Source organism: Penicillium canescens, assembly GCF_028828765.1.
Source record: "Penicillium canescens strain IBT 15451 chromosome Unknown utg000010l_segment0_segment0, whole genome shotgun sequence".
NCBI lineage: Eukaryota > Fungi > Ascomycota > Eurotiomycetes > Eurotiales > Aspergillaceae > Penicillium > Penicillium canescens.
In genome coordinates, this window is record NW_026703972.1 from 1720922 (window position 1) to 1737570 (window position 16649).

A 16649-nucleotide genomic window follows, 5' to 3' on the forward strand; every position below is an offset into this window, starting at 1 on the left:
TTCTCCAAAATTAAAATTTTCTTTTTCTAATCGACTATGGCCGCTAGCTGATCCTATAAGGAACGCATGGGAGACAGAAACGGCGGGATCATCATTCAAGTTTTCGTGACGTCATATGGTCCCCCGGGTCAAATACCCAGAAGATTATCTGGTTTATAATTGTTTCCTATGAGATATTATTTGTATGGGTACAACTCGCTTGATACTGAGAAAAAGCTTGCTGTGTTTAAAGTTAGCAGGTCTCTGAACAAGAAGAAGGAAGAAATTAAGGTTTTCCCAGATAAGTGAGGTGAATGATGATCTTATACGTAGCTCGAACTTGGCGATCCCTCTCAACCTGAACCCGCACTTCTAGAGAACCTGGTTACTCTCCTTCAGAGTATCTAGCCATTAGATTAACGAATCAGAGGAAAAGCGTTCCCAGCGTAGTTTACGGGCTAAGTTGCTGTTAGTACAATTGTTCCGGAGCATCCTGTATTATGACTGCACATAGATGTTGTGGGTCAACCATCAAGATATTCGTGCAGTATTTGCGTTGCAGATATTGATATGGGCGGCCGGGTACCCCGGTCGTATCACTCGATCAGCCACCGTGGTTCCAAGGGTTTTGTTACCACCACTAGGCTGGGGTATTTCGGTAGTGCCATGGGTTTTAGAGAGGTCTAATTAAATAGATTCGTAGGGGTGAAGTTTATATGAGATCATCATGACTCCTGGATGGCAATCATCGCTCAAACACATATATGTAGCGAGATGCCATGATCCCCATATCTCTAATACCCTCAATAATTTCTCATCTACTTCTTCCACTTCTTACAGAAACTCTTAACATAATGAGTGATAAGGAAGTTACAGACAAGCATGGCAAGATCATCCATCCTGGTGATTATGTTGTTACCAAAATCCGCGGCGGAACGCATGAAGGACACGTTAGTAAAGGACAACATCTTATTAACAACCATTGGTTGGACATATATGAGCCTAGTGGGCAGAGTGCGCTAACGACTCCTCATATATACAGGTGGATGAGATCATCTTAGACCAGCAACGAGCGGAAGAAGTTGACGTGAAAAACCCACCAAAAGTGAGTAGGATGATACTATTTTAGAATTAGATTAATTTATCATGCTAATGGAACCCTGCCTTTGGTAGGTTCGCTTCGAGAACAAGGATGGTAAAATGGTGGCACACAATCCTGGCACTTTGGAGATCAAGTAATGGGGGAGCTAAATAAGAGCTCCCAGTATATTTTCGATTGGGTTTTCCTAAAGCGCTTTTCACCTCGGGTGCTTAACGCTGGCCGTGTTGCGAGACTGCCAAATATCTTATCGTAGCTGGTTAGCGTCTGTACACTTCATATATATCTATATTGTAAAAAATTATCCGCTGCCCACAACAGTAGTTTGACATTCAGGTACTGATCTCAAGTAGTGAAAGCCAACACTCTACCTATATTGTTTTGTTTACTGGGGCAATATGCCGGTAACTTGCTAAAATATCTCCTCCGGAATTCTGCCATTTCGCCTCCTTTCCCTGTATGGAGATATTTTAAATGTCTCAAACACTTGCGCTCCAGTCTGCGATGGCGTCGTCGCTAACGTTCTCCTTGATTTTCGGTGGCTTAAATCCCAAAGGGCGGCACCAAGAGTGCGATCAGAAGCTTGAACAGACTCCTCGCCCTGTTGGCCAGGGTCCGTCAGGTAGTATCCATTCCATTATTTAACTTCAATGTCTGGGCTCGACGCGGCATACAACGCGCTGAAAGAGCCTTGTTCAACATCACGCCCCACCGCAAGCATAGCTGTTGTGATAAGCTTCCCCGTCAGACCCGGGTATGCCTCCTTCCATTGCTGCTGCATGGCAGTATTGACCTAGGATAGGTGTTAGTCATGGCGCAAGTTCATCTCCATGTCTTAACGAACTTACGGCACCCGGATGTACAGAGAGCGCATAAATGTTATCCTTGTTTGGTTTAATAACGCGCTCTACGAGACCGTACTTGACTCCTAGGATGATTGCAAGTTTGGACCGGCCGTAAAGCTCAGTAGGACTCAGTTTGTCGTTGTTAATTTCATCAAGTGAAGCAAAATGAACTTCTTCCGGTGCGGCGCGATGCTGCTCTGATGATTCGAATACAATTCGGGGGGCAGGTGTGTTGGGGAACTTGGACGTTTTGTGCAGCAGTGGGTAAGGCAGGTTACAGACATAAAATTGGCCCAGCCAGTTTACTTGAAAATGGCGGTCGATTCGGTCATTCGTCTCGCCGTACTGGTTCGCATTTATACCGGCGGATAGCAACAGTTATGTATATGAGTAAACCGGCGACAATAAAATGCAGAGTGGATATTCCTACTAAACCAAGCCGCTTTTCCTCAGACCGAAGCTTTGCGAAAGTGACCTGACCAACATCCACTCGTCCTTCTCGCAAGATTCAAGCTCCATGGCAAGCCATCTGGCAACAGCCGACAGCTACATCCTCTCGTCAGCAACATCCTTCGACCACAATGCCAACTCCTACATGTACTGCATGTCCGGCTCTGAGGAGCAATACTCGATGGTCACACGCTCAATAGGCCCCAACTCAGCCCAGGTCCCAGAGTACGTGAACCAGCAAGCCACCACCCCAGCATGGAATACCCAAATGCCGAACTGGACCATGCAACAGTAACAAGTCCCCACCCCGGGCCAGACCCCTACCGACAAAGTGCAAGATGCGCAACCCACAGTCCCCGATACCATCCAAATACAGCGTCCATTCAGAGACCGACTAGGCTCCGCGCCGAAATTTCCTCTGCATCAAACTCTGTGAGTCACGGGTCACACCCTCCGGCTCCATCTCTGGCCTTACGCCAACGCACTCTAACCATGGCCCAATCCTTGGCCACTCACGCGGCCAGTCACAGCGCAATAGCTTCCAAACCTCCACCTCCTGGCCCAGAGCACGCACTTCGCTATGCCAGCGTCGAGTGCTAGCTCGCCTAGGATTGAGGCGCTGTCTGCGGAGACGTTCTCGACTCCTGATTTCTGTCCATTGAGACTGGCCGAAAAGCCAAGGTCAGTACCGGGCTGTTCCAATCTGGGCCGGGATTACTATTCCTCCTACTTATCTTGATATATCGCATCTGCATGGTGTTCTGGGGAATATACTGTCTTAAGTGACAACGAGCATGATACGGGCCGAGATATTCAGCACAAATTTCTCTAATGGTTGAGCAGGACCTTTCAGGAATTGCCCCGAGAACCTCGATTCTCGAGGTCTTACGATTACCGGCGAGCTCAATGCGAGGACGTGAAGATGATTACAACGTGGTTTAACTACCTTCAAAGTACGATTGCGAAATACGGTATCCTTGAGGAGGATATCTACAATTTCGACGAGACTGGCTTCGCTCTCGGCCTTACAGCCACTGCAAAAGTTGTGACGAGGACTTCGTACGGTCGGCGAGCTCTTTTACAGCCTGGAAATCGCGAATGGGTGACGACACTTGAAGCAATAAGCGCGTCGGGGTATACGTTACCGCCATGCGTCATTTTTAAGGGTAAGGTCTTTATGAAGGCCTGGTTCGGCGATACAGACCTACCGGCGACTTGGCTTTCGCAGTTACTGAAAAAGGATGGACTACGCATTCTATAAGCCTTGAATGGCTTCAAAAGGTCTTTATCCCATCGACTATAAGCCGTACGAAAGGAGTATATCGTCTCCTCGTCCTTGACGGACATGGCAGCCATCTTACGCCTCAATTTGACGAAATCTGCGCTCAAAATAATATCATCACGATCTGTATGCCGGCGCATTCATCGCACCTTTTACAGCCTCTCGATATCGGCTGTTTTGGGGTATTGAAACGGGCTTATAGTGAAGTGGTTGAGTCCCAGACAAGGCTTGGCATACACCGCGTCGATAAGAATGACTTCTTAGAGGCATACAAGAAGGCCCGAATCAAGGCATTTACAGAGAGCAATATTGTGAATAGCTTCGCCGGCGCTGGTATCAAGCCATTCGACCCGCAGCACGTTATTTCGAAGCTTAATGTCCGCCTTATCACCCCCCACGACCTACTAGCCATAGTAGCGATTCAAGCCGCAATTTTACTCCAAAGACGCCGCGAACAGTGAAAGAAGTGAAGAGACAGGCCTCATCTATTCGGAAGCTCGCTGCCGATGACCCTAGACGTCTAGGTGATGCGATAGACCAAATGGAGAAAGGCTGTCAGCTTGCTATCCACAGTTTCACTATCGCGAGGCAGCAAATCAATGAATTGCTTGCCGCCAATGCGAAAGTGACGCGTAGAAAGCGGCGTACGAAAGCTCAAATAGCGCATGAAGGTAGTCTACTAGTTCAAGAAGCAATGACGCGTATTAGTGGACCGGGGCAGGTGGAAGAAGCTATACATGAGCAAGCCGGCGGAGCATCGCCGACACCTAATCAGACCAATGAGAGACGCCCACAGCGATGCAGTCTCTGTAAAACGCCTGGACATAAGAGAAATAGGTGCCTAGAGAGGTCTGAATAGCCTCAGTTTTAATGAATTCGTATTGTGGTTGAAAAAATTGAATAATAATAGTAGATATAGCGGGCGGGTGTTCCACTCGCTTACATGTTCCACTCGCTTACACGATACGTTAACGTTATAAGCTCCTGGGGCAATAGGTACCTATGCAGTCCCAACTAACTCGCATGTGAATTACGTTATGCATGCTGGGCCCTTATGATACAACACAATAGCTATAAATGCGAACTTCATTGTTATTAAAACATTTATAATCTAGCTCTGCGGCCAGAGCTATGGTCAACTCAACTTCGGCCAACAGAATCCGTCGAAATGGAGTTTCCATACAGCTCTGCAGCTCTTCCATGCACCGATGGCCGTCTTGCAGATGACAACATGCCCAAAATCCCTTGTTTTGTGCTTTGTGCGCTCTGAATGTAGACACTTCTTATCGTGTGCGTGCTTCAAGAGGCCACTCAATTATGTGGCTCTTGGTGTTCCATTCCCATAACCCAAATATGGCTGTTATATGACTTGTAGAAGCCCGTGCGCCATGCTCATTATGCGAAGAGGGAGGCGGGACTGGGCTGCGCGAACTGAAGAATCCACAGAAACAAAGTGAAACAATCGGCTGTAGCGGCTTGGACTACAGCTCCCGGTCGATGTGTGAGCCACATAAACGTCGCAGCCGTAACTCTCATGATCGTACTTCACGCCTGCAGCTAGTAGATCATTTGCAGCTAGTAAATCATTTGCAGCTAGTACGGCTCCCATAATGCTAGTCCGTGCTTGATCGCATCGAGTAGCGTTGAGGAAGGGGTGATCCGATTGGGGGTAGCGGCTGTCTTGACAACGAAGGTAGGGTTAGCGTAGTTTGATCAACGGTGAGAGGAGAAGCACGGGATGGAGGTCTGACCTGATGTAAGTACTTTACCTAGTTATGGTTAAAGTGACTTCATTCTTCTAACTTCTGAAGTATACTGTTTCCAAGAAAGGGAGTGGGCGAGATGTTCAAAGTAGAAAAGAGCGCGACGCGCCGTCCGAGACGCATAAATTGGGGTATAAGAAGAGATAAAAAAATCAGATAAAAGAAGAAAGAAGGAAATCAATAAATACAAGTGACAACCACCCCAACTCAGCTGCCATCAATCCTCATAAAAGTCATATATTCTTCCGCATTCATAACCATATCAAGAATAACAAGCCTGGGAACCCAATACGGCTTGAAATCAACAATGCTAACATCCTGACCCGACGAATGGACAACCCACTGCGTCTGACCATTCGAGCCGAGGAAGAGTCCCTTGAGCGGTGTACCCTGCATTGAGTGCCGGTAGACCTGTACGGGCTCAAAGTCCCGCCCCCAGACGAGTCGGCCTGTGGCTGGGTGGTGGTTGATGCCGACGGGCTGCCAGGCTAGATCACCGGAGCCGTAGGGGACATTTGCTTCGATTTGAGTTATTTCTTCGTTGCCGTTGCAGCGAAGTTGAGTTTTTATGTTTTCTTTTTGGCTTGTTATTGTGACCTGTGTGGCTATTAGTTCTGATGCTGTGGTTTTGGTTGGTTGAGATGAGGGAATGATGGAACTTACCAGGCCGTTGAGGTAGCCTTCATCGCCAAATTGACGTGTGGTATCGGCGCCGGTGGAAAACCCTTCGATGCTGCAGCTGCGGGATGATTTGCCATTATAGCATCCATCGACGTTGATCGTCCATGGACCGGCGATCTTCGTTTTTGGGTTGTAATCTGGGAGCTCTGTGCAGTATTTGACAGGTTCGACCGTCAACGTTTGCTCCAGCGGCTGAGCGCCAGCAACGAGGAAGAGAGAGAAAAGAGCCACTGAAAGCATGGTGTTGTGCTGTGAATGGGGAAGGCGGAAGAAAACTTTAATGAGGACAATGTCACTATTCTGTTATACAGGTCTCGCGTCTAATATGAACAAAATTTTCCGGACCCAAATTTCCTCGAGAAAGCCAACTGATCCATTTCAGGCTGCAATGATCCAAACAAGCCCTGGAGACGCTGATCGGTCGAGGGTTCTAGTCTCCACTAAGGGGCGGAACTGGACGGACATTGGTCAAATATGGTCGAACTCGAGCTTTTTTCCCTTTAACTGAGACGTTTTACAGGCTATGCTTCCCCACGTTGGGCCTTTTCGGCCCGTTTACTTGTGGAAGTCTGCACACTCGATCACTCTTCCTGGTAAGGCGTCATGATGCACCTTCGGACCCCCGAGGCTCGCATTGTTGGGGACATGAGCCATTAAATGGCCATTAAAGGGACCAGGGGCTGATTTGGACCCTGTACGGACCCTGACCGGGCAAAGACCCTAGAAAGAATTGCGCTATAGTCTTGGACTCCACTTCTACATTCGGTCCCCGTTGGCGACGAAGTAGCCAATCATATACATTTGCATCGTAAAAATAGCTGTCTACCAGGCTAAGTCGAGGCTCAGTCGTTAATCTAATTGTTTCATTCCTTAGAAGGTCCTCTGCCTCCTCTTCCTGTCCATGTGACTGTGACTTCAGGGTCTCAGCCATAGCCAAGCCTTCATTTTCGGCCTTTGTCTGCATTCACCATCCACACTAGTGGAATTGGAATAATAATCAAAACGAATGGGGGCCCCGCCCCAAAATGCTTCGAAAGCTTGTCCGAGCTGACAAACAAGGTTCAGGCAACCATGTGGAGAAACGCCATGTGGAGAGAAATCCGGCATCCCACGTACAACCCACACAGTTCAACATAATTAAGTATCGTCAAAGTTTGTCGCAGTGTTCCAGAACGCGAGGATGGCATGTCCTTATTGTCTTTGAGTTTGCAATTTCCGGGGCTAACCTAATCAAAAACAGTGCAACATGTTTTGATCGGGTTTTTGTGGCAAGAACATGGTGCTTCCTCATAAGGCGCCGCATGAAACATGGGAAATATTAGCACCATTTATAACGCATGTTTGTAAGTCTTATGATTGGCAGAAAGACCCGAAGGACAAATGCTAATGAAATGGCGAGGACCATCCTACCAATAAGTTATGTATTGTCAACGTCAAATTCCCTATTGCCTAGGAGGAGATAAAATCGCGCCAACGAAATACCAAGTACCAGTCCAACATTCCACTGCCGATCCCCTGAAAACAAGGCTCCCTTATAATTATCTTGACGCACGCCATGGAGAATAGGCGGTGCCGAAAACTCAAGAGATTTGGCATGGAACTTTTTGTGAGAAGGAAGGAATGAATGTGAACCATGAGCCAGCCCCCTGAGCATCTGTTTAAATGTACCTCCTCGACCGTGGTTGCGCGCTACGGAACGTGGAGGAAGAGTACTTTGATTCTTCGGTAGAGGATTCGAATACACGCGTGACCCTGACCAACCAGACGCCTCGTCGGTGCGTCCAAGGGGTCTGGCCGCATCCGGAAATATTTTGCCGTACACTAGGTAAAAAGTGGTCTGAAAGTTACCCTAATGTTGGAGTCCAACAGCAGGCCGACAACCACATGACATTACGGCGGGCGCTGGTTGGGGTTAGGGTCAAAAGCGCCCCCCATGACTCGCTCAAAACCCCTTCAAAAAGGCCGGACTCCGTTAATCGGAGGAATAATTTGATGCCGTGGCGTTCCGCAAAACCGTACCTTTGCCACTCGGAGGTTGAATGAAGCCTTCGTTTTGGGTGCCATGGATCCCCGCATATATCCCCCGTCCCTGTGACAAGGTACCAGCAGTGTTTGCTTACTTTAAGGGCTTTCCCGCGAAACTCCTTGACAGTGAGCCTCATTTTCTGTTATCCTCGATTCCCCTAAAATTGCACACAGAAGTTTTACCATGGCGGGCGGCTCAAAGAAACCAGTCAATATCTTCAGGTTGAAGAATCTACCTGAGCCACGAGAGGTCTTCAACTGGAGACTGTGGTTTGCCGTGATATCCTTCGGCCTCATGGGTGCAGCTCGTGGCGTTGATGAGGGTTTGATCTCAGGCGCCTTCAATTCTAAGGATTTCCAGAGGACCATCCATTACAGCTCATACAGCCTGGTGGAACAGACAAATATCAAGGCCAATGTGTCCGCTATGGTTCAGATTGGCTCTGTCGGTGGTGCCCTCTTGTATGCTCCCATGCCATTTCATGATCATGACGATTGCTCTGTCCAAGAGACTAACCACGTGTCCGCTGTTTCTGTTATAGTGCATTCCTAGTTTGTGATCGCATTGGCCGTCTCTGGGCGACCCGTCAACTGTGCGTTCTGTGGATTGTGGGTATTGCCATGTTTATGGGAGCAAATGGAAACTTAGGTGCCGTCTATGCCGGCCGATTTATTGCTGGCCTGGGTGTGGGACAGACTGTCGTCGTTGCACCTGTCTACCTCGCTGAAATTGTAAGTTGATGGACTCTGAACATAGTGTCACCTTTGCTTTGCTAATTACCTCCTACTCTAGGCCCCCGCATCCATTCGAGGTCTTTGTACATGCGTCTTCACCGGTTTTGTGTACCTGGGAATCGTGCTTGCCTACTTTGCCAATTACGGCTGTCAGGTCAATATGGGCGATTCGACTCACAAACGATGGGTAAGGACTCAGTTGTGCCTGGTTAAAACATTCATAATCAAACTGAGTAACTAGACTAACCTAACTTTTAGGAGGTACCTACTAGTCTTCACATCATGTTCGCCGGCATCATCTTTATCATGTCATTTTTCCAGTATGAATCGCCTCGCTATCTTATCAAAGACGGTAAGGATGAGGCGGCATGCAAGACTCTTGCCCGCTTGCGCGGTCTTCCGGTTGATCACGAATATGTGGTCTCTGAAATCTCGGCTATTCAGATTGCACTGCAGACAGAAAAGGAGGCAACAATGGGAGCTGGCTGGTTTGGCATTCTCAAGGAGATATTCCTGGACACAAGTAACTTGTATCGACTCTATATCGCTTGCATGGGTCAGATTCTGTCTCAATGGTCCGGGGCTGGATCCATCACCCTCTACGCCCCTGATCTGTTTAAACTGCTTGGCGTTACTGGCTCCAATGAGTCACTGCTAGTTACGGCCGTCTTTGGTATTGTCAAGCTGGCAGCAGCGATCATCTGTGCTCTATTCCTTGTCGATGTCATCGGTCGTAAGCGCGCACTACTCGTCGGCATCACCCTGCAAGCCATCTCGATGATCTATATTGCCGCCTTCCTCACTGCTGTTCCCGAAATGGGCATAGTCAAAAAGTTTGTTCTGCCGGAGTCAAAGAAAGGCGCCAGTCGCGGTGCTATTGCCATGATTTTCATCTCCGGTTTTGGCTGGGCGCTCGGTTGGAACTCCATGCAATACTTGCTCACGGCCGAGCTATTTCCGCTGCGCATCCGTGCCTTGTCAACATCACTGTCTATGACATTGCACTTTGCCAATCAGTACGGTAGTTCACGAGCACTCCCAAACATGCTGCTGTCAACTGCCAATGGCGGCCTCGCTCCTAAAGGCACTTTTTGGTTCTTCGCGGCAGTCACTGTTATTGGTGGTCTCTGGGTATGGTTTAGCTTGCCGGAAACAGCTGGACGGACACTGGAGAGCATGGATCATCTGTTTCAGCTTCCCTGGTATAAGATCGGACTGCATGGCAATCAGGATGCCCAAGAGCGGGATGAGGTTATTTCAGAGAAGGAGAGGATGGCTGAGGAGACGTACACCACTGCCCAGCACGTCGAAGAAAATACTGCAGACCGCTCCATCAGAGTCTATGATAGGTTCTATTCGGGACTGTTGCGTGAGAGCCCCTTGCGTCGGGCCCACGATATCCCGTGCTGGACATCGCACACAAATATCGCCTGGCCTTCCCCTCCCTCGAAAAGAACATCGCCGTTTCGAGGGAGAGCCGGGCTCTCTCCGCGACGGTTTCTTCCCGCCCACCGCGGAACCCCCTCATGTATATACCACGTATGCTCTCGCATAGCTATTTTTCCTCCTAGAATATACGGAGTGCCACGGGCCCGCCTGCAGCCCTCACGGCGCTGTAGCCCTCCGTCAACGAGGCCTACATCGCCAGTGTTCAGACCGCAGGTGCCCCGTGCGAGCCAAAATATCTCATCCGTCTCCATTTGTGCCAGTGTAGCAATGGTTAGAATAGAACTCTTTTTGATTTGATTTGTGGGTTGGGTACATTTTAGAGTCCGGACGATTTCTGCAGTTTAGGTGGCCGTCAAGACTATAATTGTTTTACTGAGCTGATATCGACAGCTATCTGGAGTAGCGGTGCCACGTGGTGTATGTGTTATGGGTGATTTGATCTGTCCAGGAAGTATCAATATTTCGGGACAATAAATTGAACATTCGACGATTTACAGTAACGTCCGTAAACAATACGCCCACTACAACCGAAGAGCGGGGCCCGTCATGACCTGCGAAGGAAAAGAAAACTGAAACAAGAAACGAATCGAACCAATGTTTCAGCACACACAGACCAAAAATTTGAGAAATGCGCTGAAGAAGGCCTCGGCCGACTTCCGATCTGATGTAGTTACAGTTCCGACCGAAGAGATGATGCAGGTAGGATATAGTCAACATATATTAGATTGCTCCATTATTTGCGAAAATCTAGGATATCCTGGATGCCTCTGTTGGCGACGATATTTACGACACGGAAGGCGGTTTTTCCGTCAATGTTCTTCAAGACAAGCTTGTTAAAATGAGTGGCAAAGAAGCAGCACTTTTGGACTGCTGCGGGGACCATGGATCGGCTACTCGCGAAATCCAAGACTGCAGTCTCTTCTGACGAAGATGCTCAAGACCTTTGTTGTTATTACTGAAACAACTAACTGTTTATTGACCCGCTGTAAATATTTTCTTGCCCGTCGAACTACATAATTTCACAGCTATAGGTTTTATACCACTAGGTGTCTAGTTTTATTTGTTCTACTGCTAGCTCGAGAGCACTGTTGAAGATGTTTATTTTAATATCATTCTCTTCTAACAGTGTCTTTACACAATATTTTTGCCCACTCTTATTGCTCGCATTTGGACAGAGTGTAAGTGATGTCCCCTCCCCCATGGCCCCTGTAGAAGGGAGATGACAAGAGGGCCAAGAGTAACGGATAGATCAATAGGGTGTAAGTGACGGTTCCCTTGTGGAAAAGCGATCACTGTGTGGCTAGGGTTGACGGATGGCGATCGACAGGTTTGTAAATGACGGTTCCCTCGTGAAGAACGATAACATATGTGGCGAGGACTGACAGACGGCATAGCGGCTGAGAAGGGAATAGGTACTGAAAGTGCCACCTTCGCCGTCGTTATCGGCATGAAGGATCACCAGCACATACTTGACAGTCACCATCATGAACAGGCTCCAAGTAATGATGGAGAGGGCGCCTATCAGGTCTTGTCGAGAGGGAGGGGACGAAAAGCTGGACGAGAAGAGGAAGAGCGGACTGGTGCCAATATCGCCATAAATCACGCCCACGGATTGATATGCCAGCCATAACAGCATCTTGCCTTTGAATACCTGTTAATGGTGAGTGACGTTCGCCCTTAATGGCCCTTCATGGTCGCATTGCCTACCTGTCTCTGCTTGAAGTCGCTCGGGTTTCGCAACCTGGGTCGTCGTCTGGCTGCTCCGCAGCCGAGATCCTGCTATTGATCCGCTCCGTTATCCTGGAGCGAGAACGGATATTGTAGATGCTCTCGTGGATTTCCTCTTGATAAGATCGGGCCATCGATTGCGACTTGGAGAAAGCCGGGCCCATAGATGATCCATCATCGCAGGACAGTGGCTGTCCCGGCTCATATCCCGCGTACGCGGCATCTGCGGTCCTTATGGTCGCCATACTGTCAGAAACAGCTAGCCAATAGTGGAGCGACGTTGAGATCCATGGCGGGAGGAGATGGAAGCACGGTTAGGGTGTCTTCCCGGCTGGAGGCGCGTTAAGGCTGCTTAAAATTAAAATCATAGTGAACTTGCTGAGGGCTTGATCAGAGCTTATTGCAGCGATCCTACTAGATGAATCAGGTGACAAATTGATTCTCCATTGTTTTGACCTCAGCCTATACGAGGCTACGCGGCCGGGGTTCGAAATGCCATAGAACAGCAACGCCACAGGGCGGATTTGCACCAAAACGAGGTAGTGTGGAATAGACACAGCACTAGGCCTGCGAGGTTATGAAGGCTTAGCAGAAAATAGGCTCCCGCGGCTGTCTTGCTGTGATAGGACTACATAAACCCCTCATACCTAGACTAACGTTCTTCAGGAATCAGGCAATCATTTTGGTGGTCAAAATAGCGACGGCCGCCCATTCGCTCACCGACAATACCTTTTTTGGACCGTAATTGCCTCAAAGTTGGAAAAAAGTTTTCTTGACTGCAGTTTAACGACCTTCCATTTCGGACCTGTGTGGCCAACCGTCTAATGTGGCTGAGCTCCTCAAGTCCATCCTGTAGTTTAAAGGCGCTGGTGGAGATCACACGAGGGAAATTATCATAATGTAATGGCTTACACTGAAGAATACATGGCCCTACGTATTATCGTTGTATGAATTCGACTTTACGAAAAGAACATTCCATAGGGATGCAAACAAGCCAAACATGAGGAACCGGAAGTTGCATAAGTATTTGAGTCTGAGGATGGCTGTGCCAGTGCCTTGCTGGCTTTTACTCATGGAACCCGGCAGTGGGAAGCAGCTGTTCATATCTGGATGTGGGTGACTACGTATGTGTTGATATTCTCGGTTATACGATCACTACCACCAGCACTACCTCAGGTGGCATCTCCACTCCTTCTCCAATTCAGAGTGGGATGGTATGTGACTGCGATAAGTTTCATCTCGTTCAACCGGGAGATACCTGTTCTGCTGTAGCTTCTACAGCCGGAATTTCACTAGATGATTTCTACGCTTGGAATCCAGCTGTTGGGACATCTTGCGCATATTTGGATATGGGCGACTATGTTTGTGTCGATATCCCGGGAGTCACACCCACAGCTACAGCTAGCTAGGCCGATAAGCCACGAGCGAGGCCGGCAGTGGAGAGGGAGTCCGTTGGTGCACCAGTTAGCAGAGGAGATTCCCTGCCAAGCGAGGAAGCCAAAGCCGTTAATGGCCACAGACCTGCAAGCTCGTGGATCTCCGCCACGAGAGAGTTGGGGTGACAACCGATCGCAGTACCTTGCATTTGACGCTATTGGTTTTCTTGCCTCTTTTGGGTTTCGGAAGTCCCTTAAGTCTCCTGCTAACAAACCATGGACTCGCTCTTATAACGCTAGCCTCCGCTTGCGCCTCATTTTCGGCTCTGTCTTCCATTTGCCTCTTAAACTTCGCCTTCCCTTCCTTTAAGGCTCTGATTTCCCCTTTTTCACTCTTTTACTCTTTTATCTGCACATAGACCTTTCCGTCCTTACATAGCAACCCATCACCATGCGTTTCTTCACTTCCTTCGTCGTCGTCGCCCTGGCCGCCATTGCCTCTGCTTCCAGCACGGACAACTCCTTCAACATTCCCACCAATGGCTACACCTTCAAGGTCGGCGAGCCCACCACTCTGACCTGGACTCCCTCCACCAGCGGCACAGTCACTCTGCGCCTGCAGTGGGGAGTTGTGACAACCGCCAACTCCGGTAGTGTCATCGCCTCCAACATCCCCAACGACGGCAGCTACACCTGGGATGTGCCCTCCAAGCTGGCCGCCCAGCCCGACTACACCATCGAGATTATCTCCGACGACAACGACAACGACTACAACTTCCTGCCCCGCTTCACTGTCGAGGGCTCGATCGTCTCCGTCTCTACCTCCACCACCAGCAAGACCTCCAGCACCTCGTCGGAGTCCTCCAGCTCGGCTGCCAGCACCTCCGCTAGCACCACCGACAGCTCCAGCTCCAGCACTGCCTCCTCCACCAGCGCCAGCTCCAGCGCCGCCAGCTCCTCGGCCTCCCAGTCCGCCGTGCCCACCACCAACGCCGGTGTCGCTAACCGCGTCTCTGGTGGCCTCCTGGCCGCCGTCGCTGGTGCCATCGCCATGCTGTAAATTGATCCCATTCGGCACATTTCCATTGCCATTTATTGATAATATTTTCTTTTCTTGGACGCTGTACCTGAAACAGCTCTCCGCTTTTGCCTCGGCTGCCATTGGCATATTTTACGAAATACCACCCCAATAACTGTTCGGGCTTTCGGTTATTGTGATTATTGGTTTCTTTTTATGTTTATGCTTAGGCTAAGCGTGTTCATTATGATAATATTTTTGGAATATCCCTTGAATTTGCGAATGCTTTATTTCCGGCCCCTTTCCCATCACTCGGACGTGTACTTTGTACTTTACGTCCCGTGTTTGGAGCCCTTTGACGGCCTTTTTGACTGCCGAGGACTAAGCGTAATTTTCCCCTCTGATGACAAGCGAGACTGGTGGGACTCGGAGATCATCATTGGGATTGTCCTGTCCACTTTTTCTGTGTACAGTAGGGTGCTCTGCTATCCGGGGCTTCCGCTGATGTCCAGTGGGATGCATTGTTGTTCTTACACTATGTGTATGTGATAACAAAGAGTCCAATAACCTCTTACCAGTAACGGGCCAATCTTGGGGCTGCGTGCTCCTATTCACAAGTTGTCAGCAAGTGTGTCTACTATAAGATCCTCAAGCCACCATTGCCCCCGACCGCTCCATAACCCCTCTTTCTCACCGCCTTGAAAACCCTTGCTAAAGCTTAGCATAAAGCTTATTCCGAAAGCGGCCCCGCGGAGACGCAAGTGCCATTTGGAAATGTCGTATTCTCCCTAGGACGTCTGGTTACTGTCAAAGCATGAATGGATTCGAAAGAAAGACGAGAAAGGGCGCATTGTCTTTGGTAAGCGAAGCCAATAGATTAATCAATATCTGTAGCCTTCTCTGCGCATGTTCACACTTGATAGGGGTTAAATAGACGCATGATATGTAGCCAAATAACAAGGCCTCATCGTAGGACTCCATCGACGGTTTTCTCATAGGATTATGTACGTGCTAAGAGCATTCCATAGCGTAATCCACAACCAAGCCGCGCCGAGCCGCGCATTTTCACTGCTCAAACCACAGCGCTACAACTTTTCAACAACAAATATTATAAATAGGATTATCTTAAAAAAGGAAAATGGTAAGGATTAAATAGGACAACGCCGTATAGTGTGTCCAATAATTCCCCGCTACTACAGCGTTGTGGAGCTGGCCTGGGTGTAGGCTCACTAATCTGCTTATTATGTTACGTACCAAGCTGCTGAACTCGACTTTGACCTTCTTGTACAAATAGAACAAGATCATTACCAGTAATACTGTAGCACGCATTCCTGGCATTCTTTCTTTTTCCTCGTTCATACTCAGTCCATAGGACCGTCATTTCTTGTTGAAGAATGAGGTTTGTATTCATCGCCATCTGCGCAGCCTTTTCAAGATAATGAATATGTGAGAGTGGACTGCAAGAAAGCTTTCTATTTCGAGACTTCCTTGTAGGCTGCGGAACTTATTATCGAGTTGGTGAGGATTCTGAGATATTTGAAAAGCAGATGAGATGGAACCTTCAACTTCAATAAGAGGTGATACCATGTTCCTGAATAGCTTCGCGTGCAGTCATAAACCACGGTTTTATAACCTCTGGGCCCTCCTGCTTTGCACGTTAGTACGATACAGTATACGCCGGTTTTATCCGTAGCGTTGGGTAACGTTTAAGAAAGCTATATGTCCAGTTAACATCAAGGTTGCAATAGAATCCTGTCTACGCTTGCGAAACAAAATCTGCGCCATCCCATGTAGAAATTTCGGTCGGCTTGAAAAGTCTCCTCTATCAGCATCTAGTAGCAGCTTGGTAAGGACCCGTCGTCAATAGCTCTCATTTTTTGGCCATTGGCGCGTGTTTCCGACCGTGGATTGATGCCATCAAGCTGGTCGCAAAGGGTGCTTTCAGGTACACCAAATATCTTCGAAGAGTTCGGTTTTGGTTTAATATCTCGCTTCTTATATTGCATAAATAGCCATCTGCATACGGGGTTCTTTGTGGTAGAGTTTTTTTAAAAAAAATGGTGAAAAGGACCCGTCGATAGGTGTTGATTCGAAACTTGCAGTGGGGAGCGGCGAAAATCCGCTTGGATTCTGTGAGAGATGGGAAGCACACAGCGTGCCTATTGGGTGAGCTGACTACATCAGGGCGCTAAACCCGAACGGGAAGGAAGAATCCTAAC

General features: G+C 48.6%; 11 protein-coding genes across 11 annotated transcripts; 7 read left to right on the forward strand and 4 right to left on the reverse strand.

The window, feature by feature from the left end:
* Positions 1–723: 723 nt before the first annotated feature.
* N7446_012354 (hypervirulence associated TUDOR domain-containing protein) lies at positions 724–1442 on the forward strand. The gene is made up of 3 exons (XM_058521096.1): positions 724–929; positions 1022–1084; positions 1153–1442. Exons 1-3 carry the CDS (start codon positions 759–761, stop codon positions 1216–1218), a joined length of 300 nt encoding a protein of 99 aa, XP_058366462.1. The 5' UTR covers positions 724–758; the 3' UTR covers positions 1219–1442.
* A 273-nt stretch (positions 1443–1715) lies between these two features.
* On the reverse strand, positions 1716–2442 carry N7446_012355 (short chain dehydrogenase/reductase family protein; the record flags this gene model as incomplete). The annotated part of the gene is made up of 3 exons (XM_058521097.1): positions 1716–1871; positions 1927–2268; positions 2404–2442. The coding sequence occupies 3 exons, from the start codon at positions 2440–2442 to the stop codon at positions 1716–1718; spliced, it is 537 nt and encodes a 178-aa protein (XP_058366463.1).
* Positions 2441–2668, forward strand: N7446_012356 (uncharacterized protein; the record flags this gene model as incomplete). The annotated part of the gene is made up of 1 exon (XM_058521098.1): positions 2441–2668. One exon carries the CDS (start codon positions 2441–2443, stop codon positions 2666–2668), a length of 228 nt encoding a protein of 75 aa, XP_058366464.1.
* A 285-nt stretch (positions 2669–2953) lies between these two features.
* N7446_012357 (uncharacterized protein) lies at positions 2954–3634 on the forward strand (the record flags this gene model as incomplete). The annotated part of the gene is made up of 2 exons (XM_058521099.1): positions 2954–3054; positions 3217–3634. 2 exons carry the CDS (start codon positions 2954–2956, stop codon positions 3632–3634), a joined length of 519 nt encoding a protein of 172 aa, XP_058366465.1.
* A 1991-nt stretch (positions 3635–5625) lies between these two features.
* N7446_012358 (uncharacterized protein) lies at positions 5626–6339 on the reverse strand (the record flags this gene model as incomplete). The annotated part of the gene is made up of 2 exons (XM_058521100.1): positions 5626–6015; positions 6082–6339. 2 exons carry the CDS (start codon positions 6337–6339, stop codon positions 5626–5628), a joined length of 648 nt encoding a protein of 215 aa, XP_058366466.1.
* A 1969-nt stretch (positions 6340–8308) lies between these two features.
* On the forward strand, positions 8309–10711 carry N7446_012359 (uncharacterized protein; the record flags this gene model as incomplete). Its single annotated transcript, XM_058521101.1, has 5 exons — positions 8309–8586; positions 8667–8856; positions 8918–9046; positions 9118–10145; positions 10699–10711. The coding sequence occupies 5 exons, from the start codon at positions 8309–8311 to the stop codon at positions 10709–10711; spliced, it is 1638 nt and encodes a 545-aa protein (XP_058366467.1).
* A 191-nt stretch (positions 10712–10902) lies between these two features.
* Positions 10903–11233, forward strand: N7446_012360 (uncharacterized protein; the record flags this gene model as incomplete). The annotated part of the gene is made up of 2 exons (XM_058521102.1): positions 10903–11007; positions 11060–11233. 2 exons carry the CDS (start codon positions 10903–10905, stop codon positions 11231–11233), a joined length of 279 nt encoding a protein of 92 aa, XP_058366468.1.
* Positions 11234–11608: 375 nt separating this feature from the next.
* Positions 11609–11944, reverse strand: N7446_012361 (potassium transporter; the record flags this gene model as incomplete). Its single annotated transcript, XM_058521103.1, has 1 exon — positions 11609–11944. The coding sequence occupies one exon, from the start codon at positions 11942–11944 to the stop codon at positions 11609–11611; it is 336 nt and encodes a 111-aa protein (XP_058366469.1).
* A 67-nt stretch (positions 11945–12011) lies between these two features.
* Positions 12012–12281, reverse strand: N7446_012362 (uncharacterized protein; the record flags this gene model as incomplete). Its single annotated transcript, XM_058521104.1, has 1 exon — positions 12012–12281. The coding sequence occupies one exon, from the start codon at positions 12279–12281 to the stop codon at positions 12012–12014; it is 270 nt and encodes an 89-aa protein (XP_058366470.1).
* A 658-nt stretch (positions 12282–12939) lies between these two features.
* N7446_012363 (LysM peptidoglycan-binding domain-containing protein) lies at positions 12940–13445 on the forward strand (the record flags this gene model as incomplete). The annotated part of the gene is made up of 2 exons (XM_058521105.1): positions 12940–12981; positions 13089–13445. 2 exons carry the CDS (start codon positions 12940–12942, stop codon positions 13443–13445), a joined length of 399 nt encoding a protein of 132 aa, XP_058366471.1.
* Positions 13446–13863: 418 nt separating this feature from the next.
* Positions 13864–14472, forward strand: N7446_012364 (GPI anchored serine-threonine rich family protein; the record flags this gene model as incomplete). Its single annotated transcript, XM_058521106.1, has 1 exon — positions 13864–14472. The coding sequence occupies one exon, from the start codon at positions 13864–13866 to the stop codon at positions 14470–14472; it is 609 nt and encodes a 202-aa protein (XP_058366472.1).
* Positions 14473–16649: the final 2177 nt, after the last annotated feature.

Coding starts and splice junctions, on each gene's coding strand:
- N7446_012354 (XM_058521096.1), top strand. CDS start 759: ATGATCCCCATATCTCTAATACCCTCAATAATTTCTCATCTACTTCTT. Junction 930..1,021: donor GCGGAACGCATGAAGGACAC/GTTAGTAAAGGA, acceptor TCATATATACAG/GTGGATGAGATCATCTTAGA. Junction 1,085..1,152: donor ACGTGAAAAACCCACCAAAA/GTGAGTAGGATG, acceptor TGCCTTTGGTAG/GTTCGCTTCGAGAACAAGGA.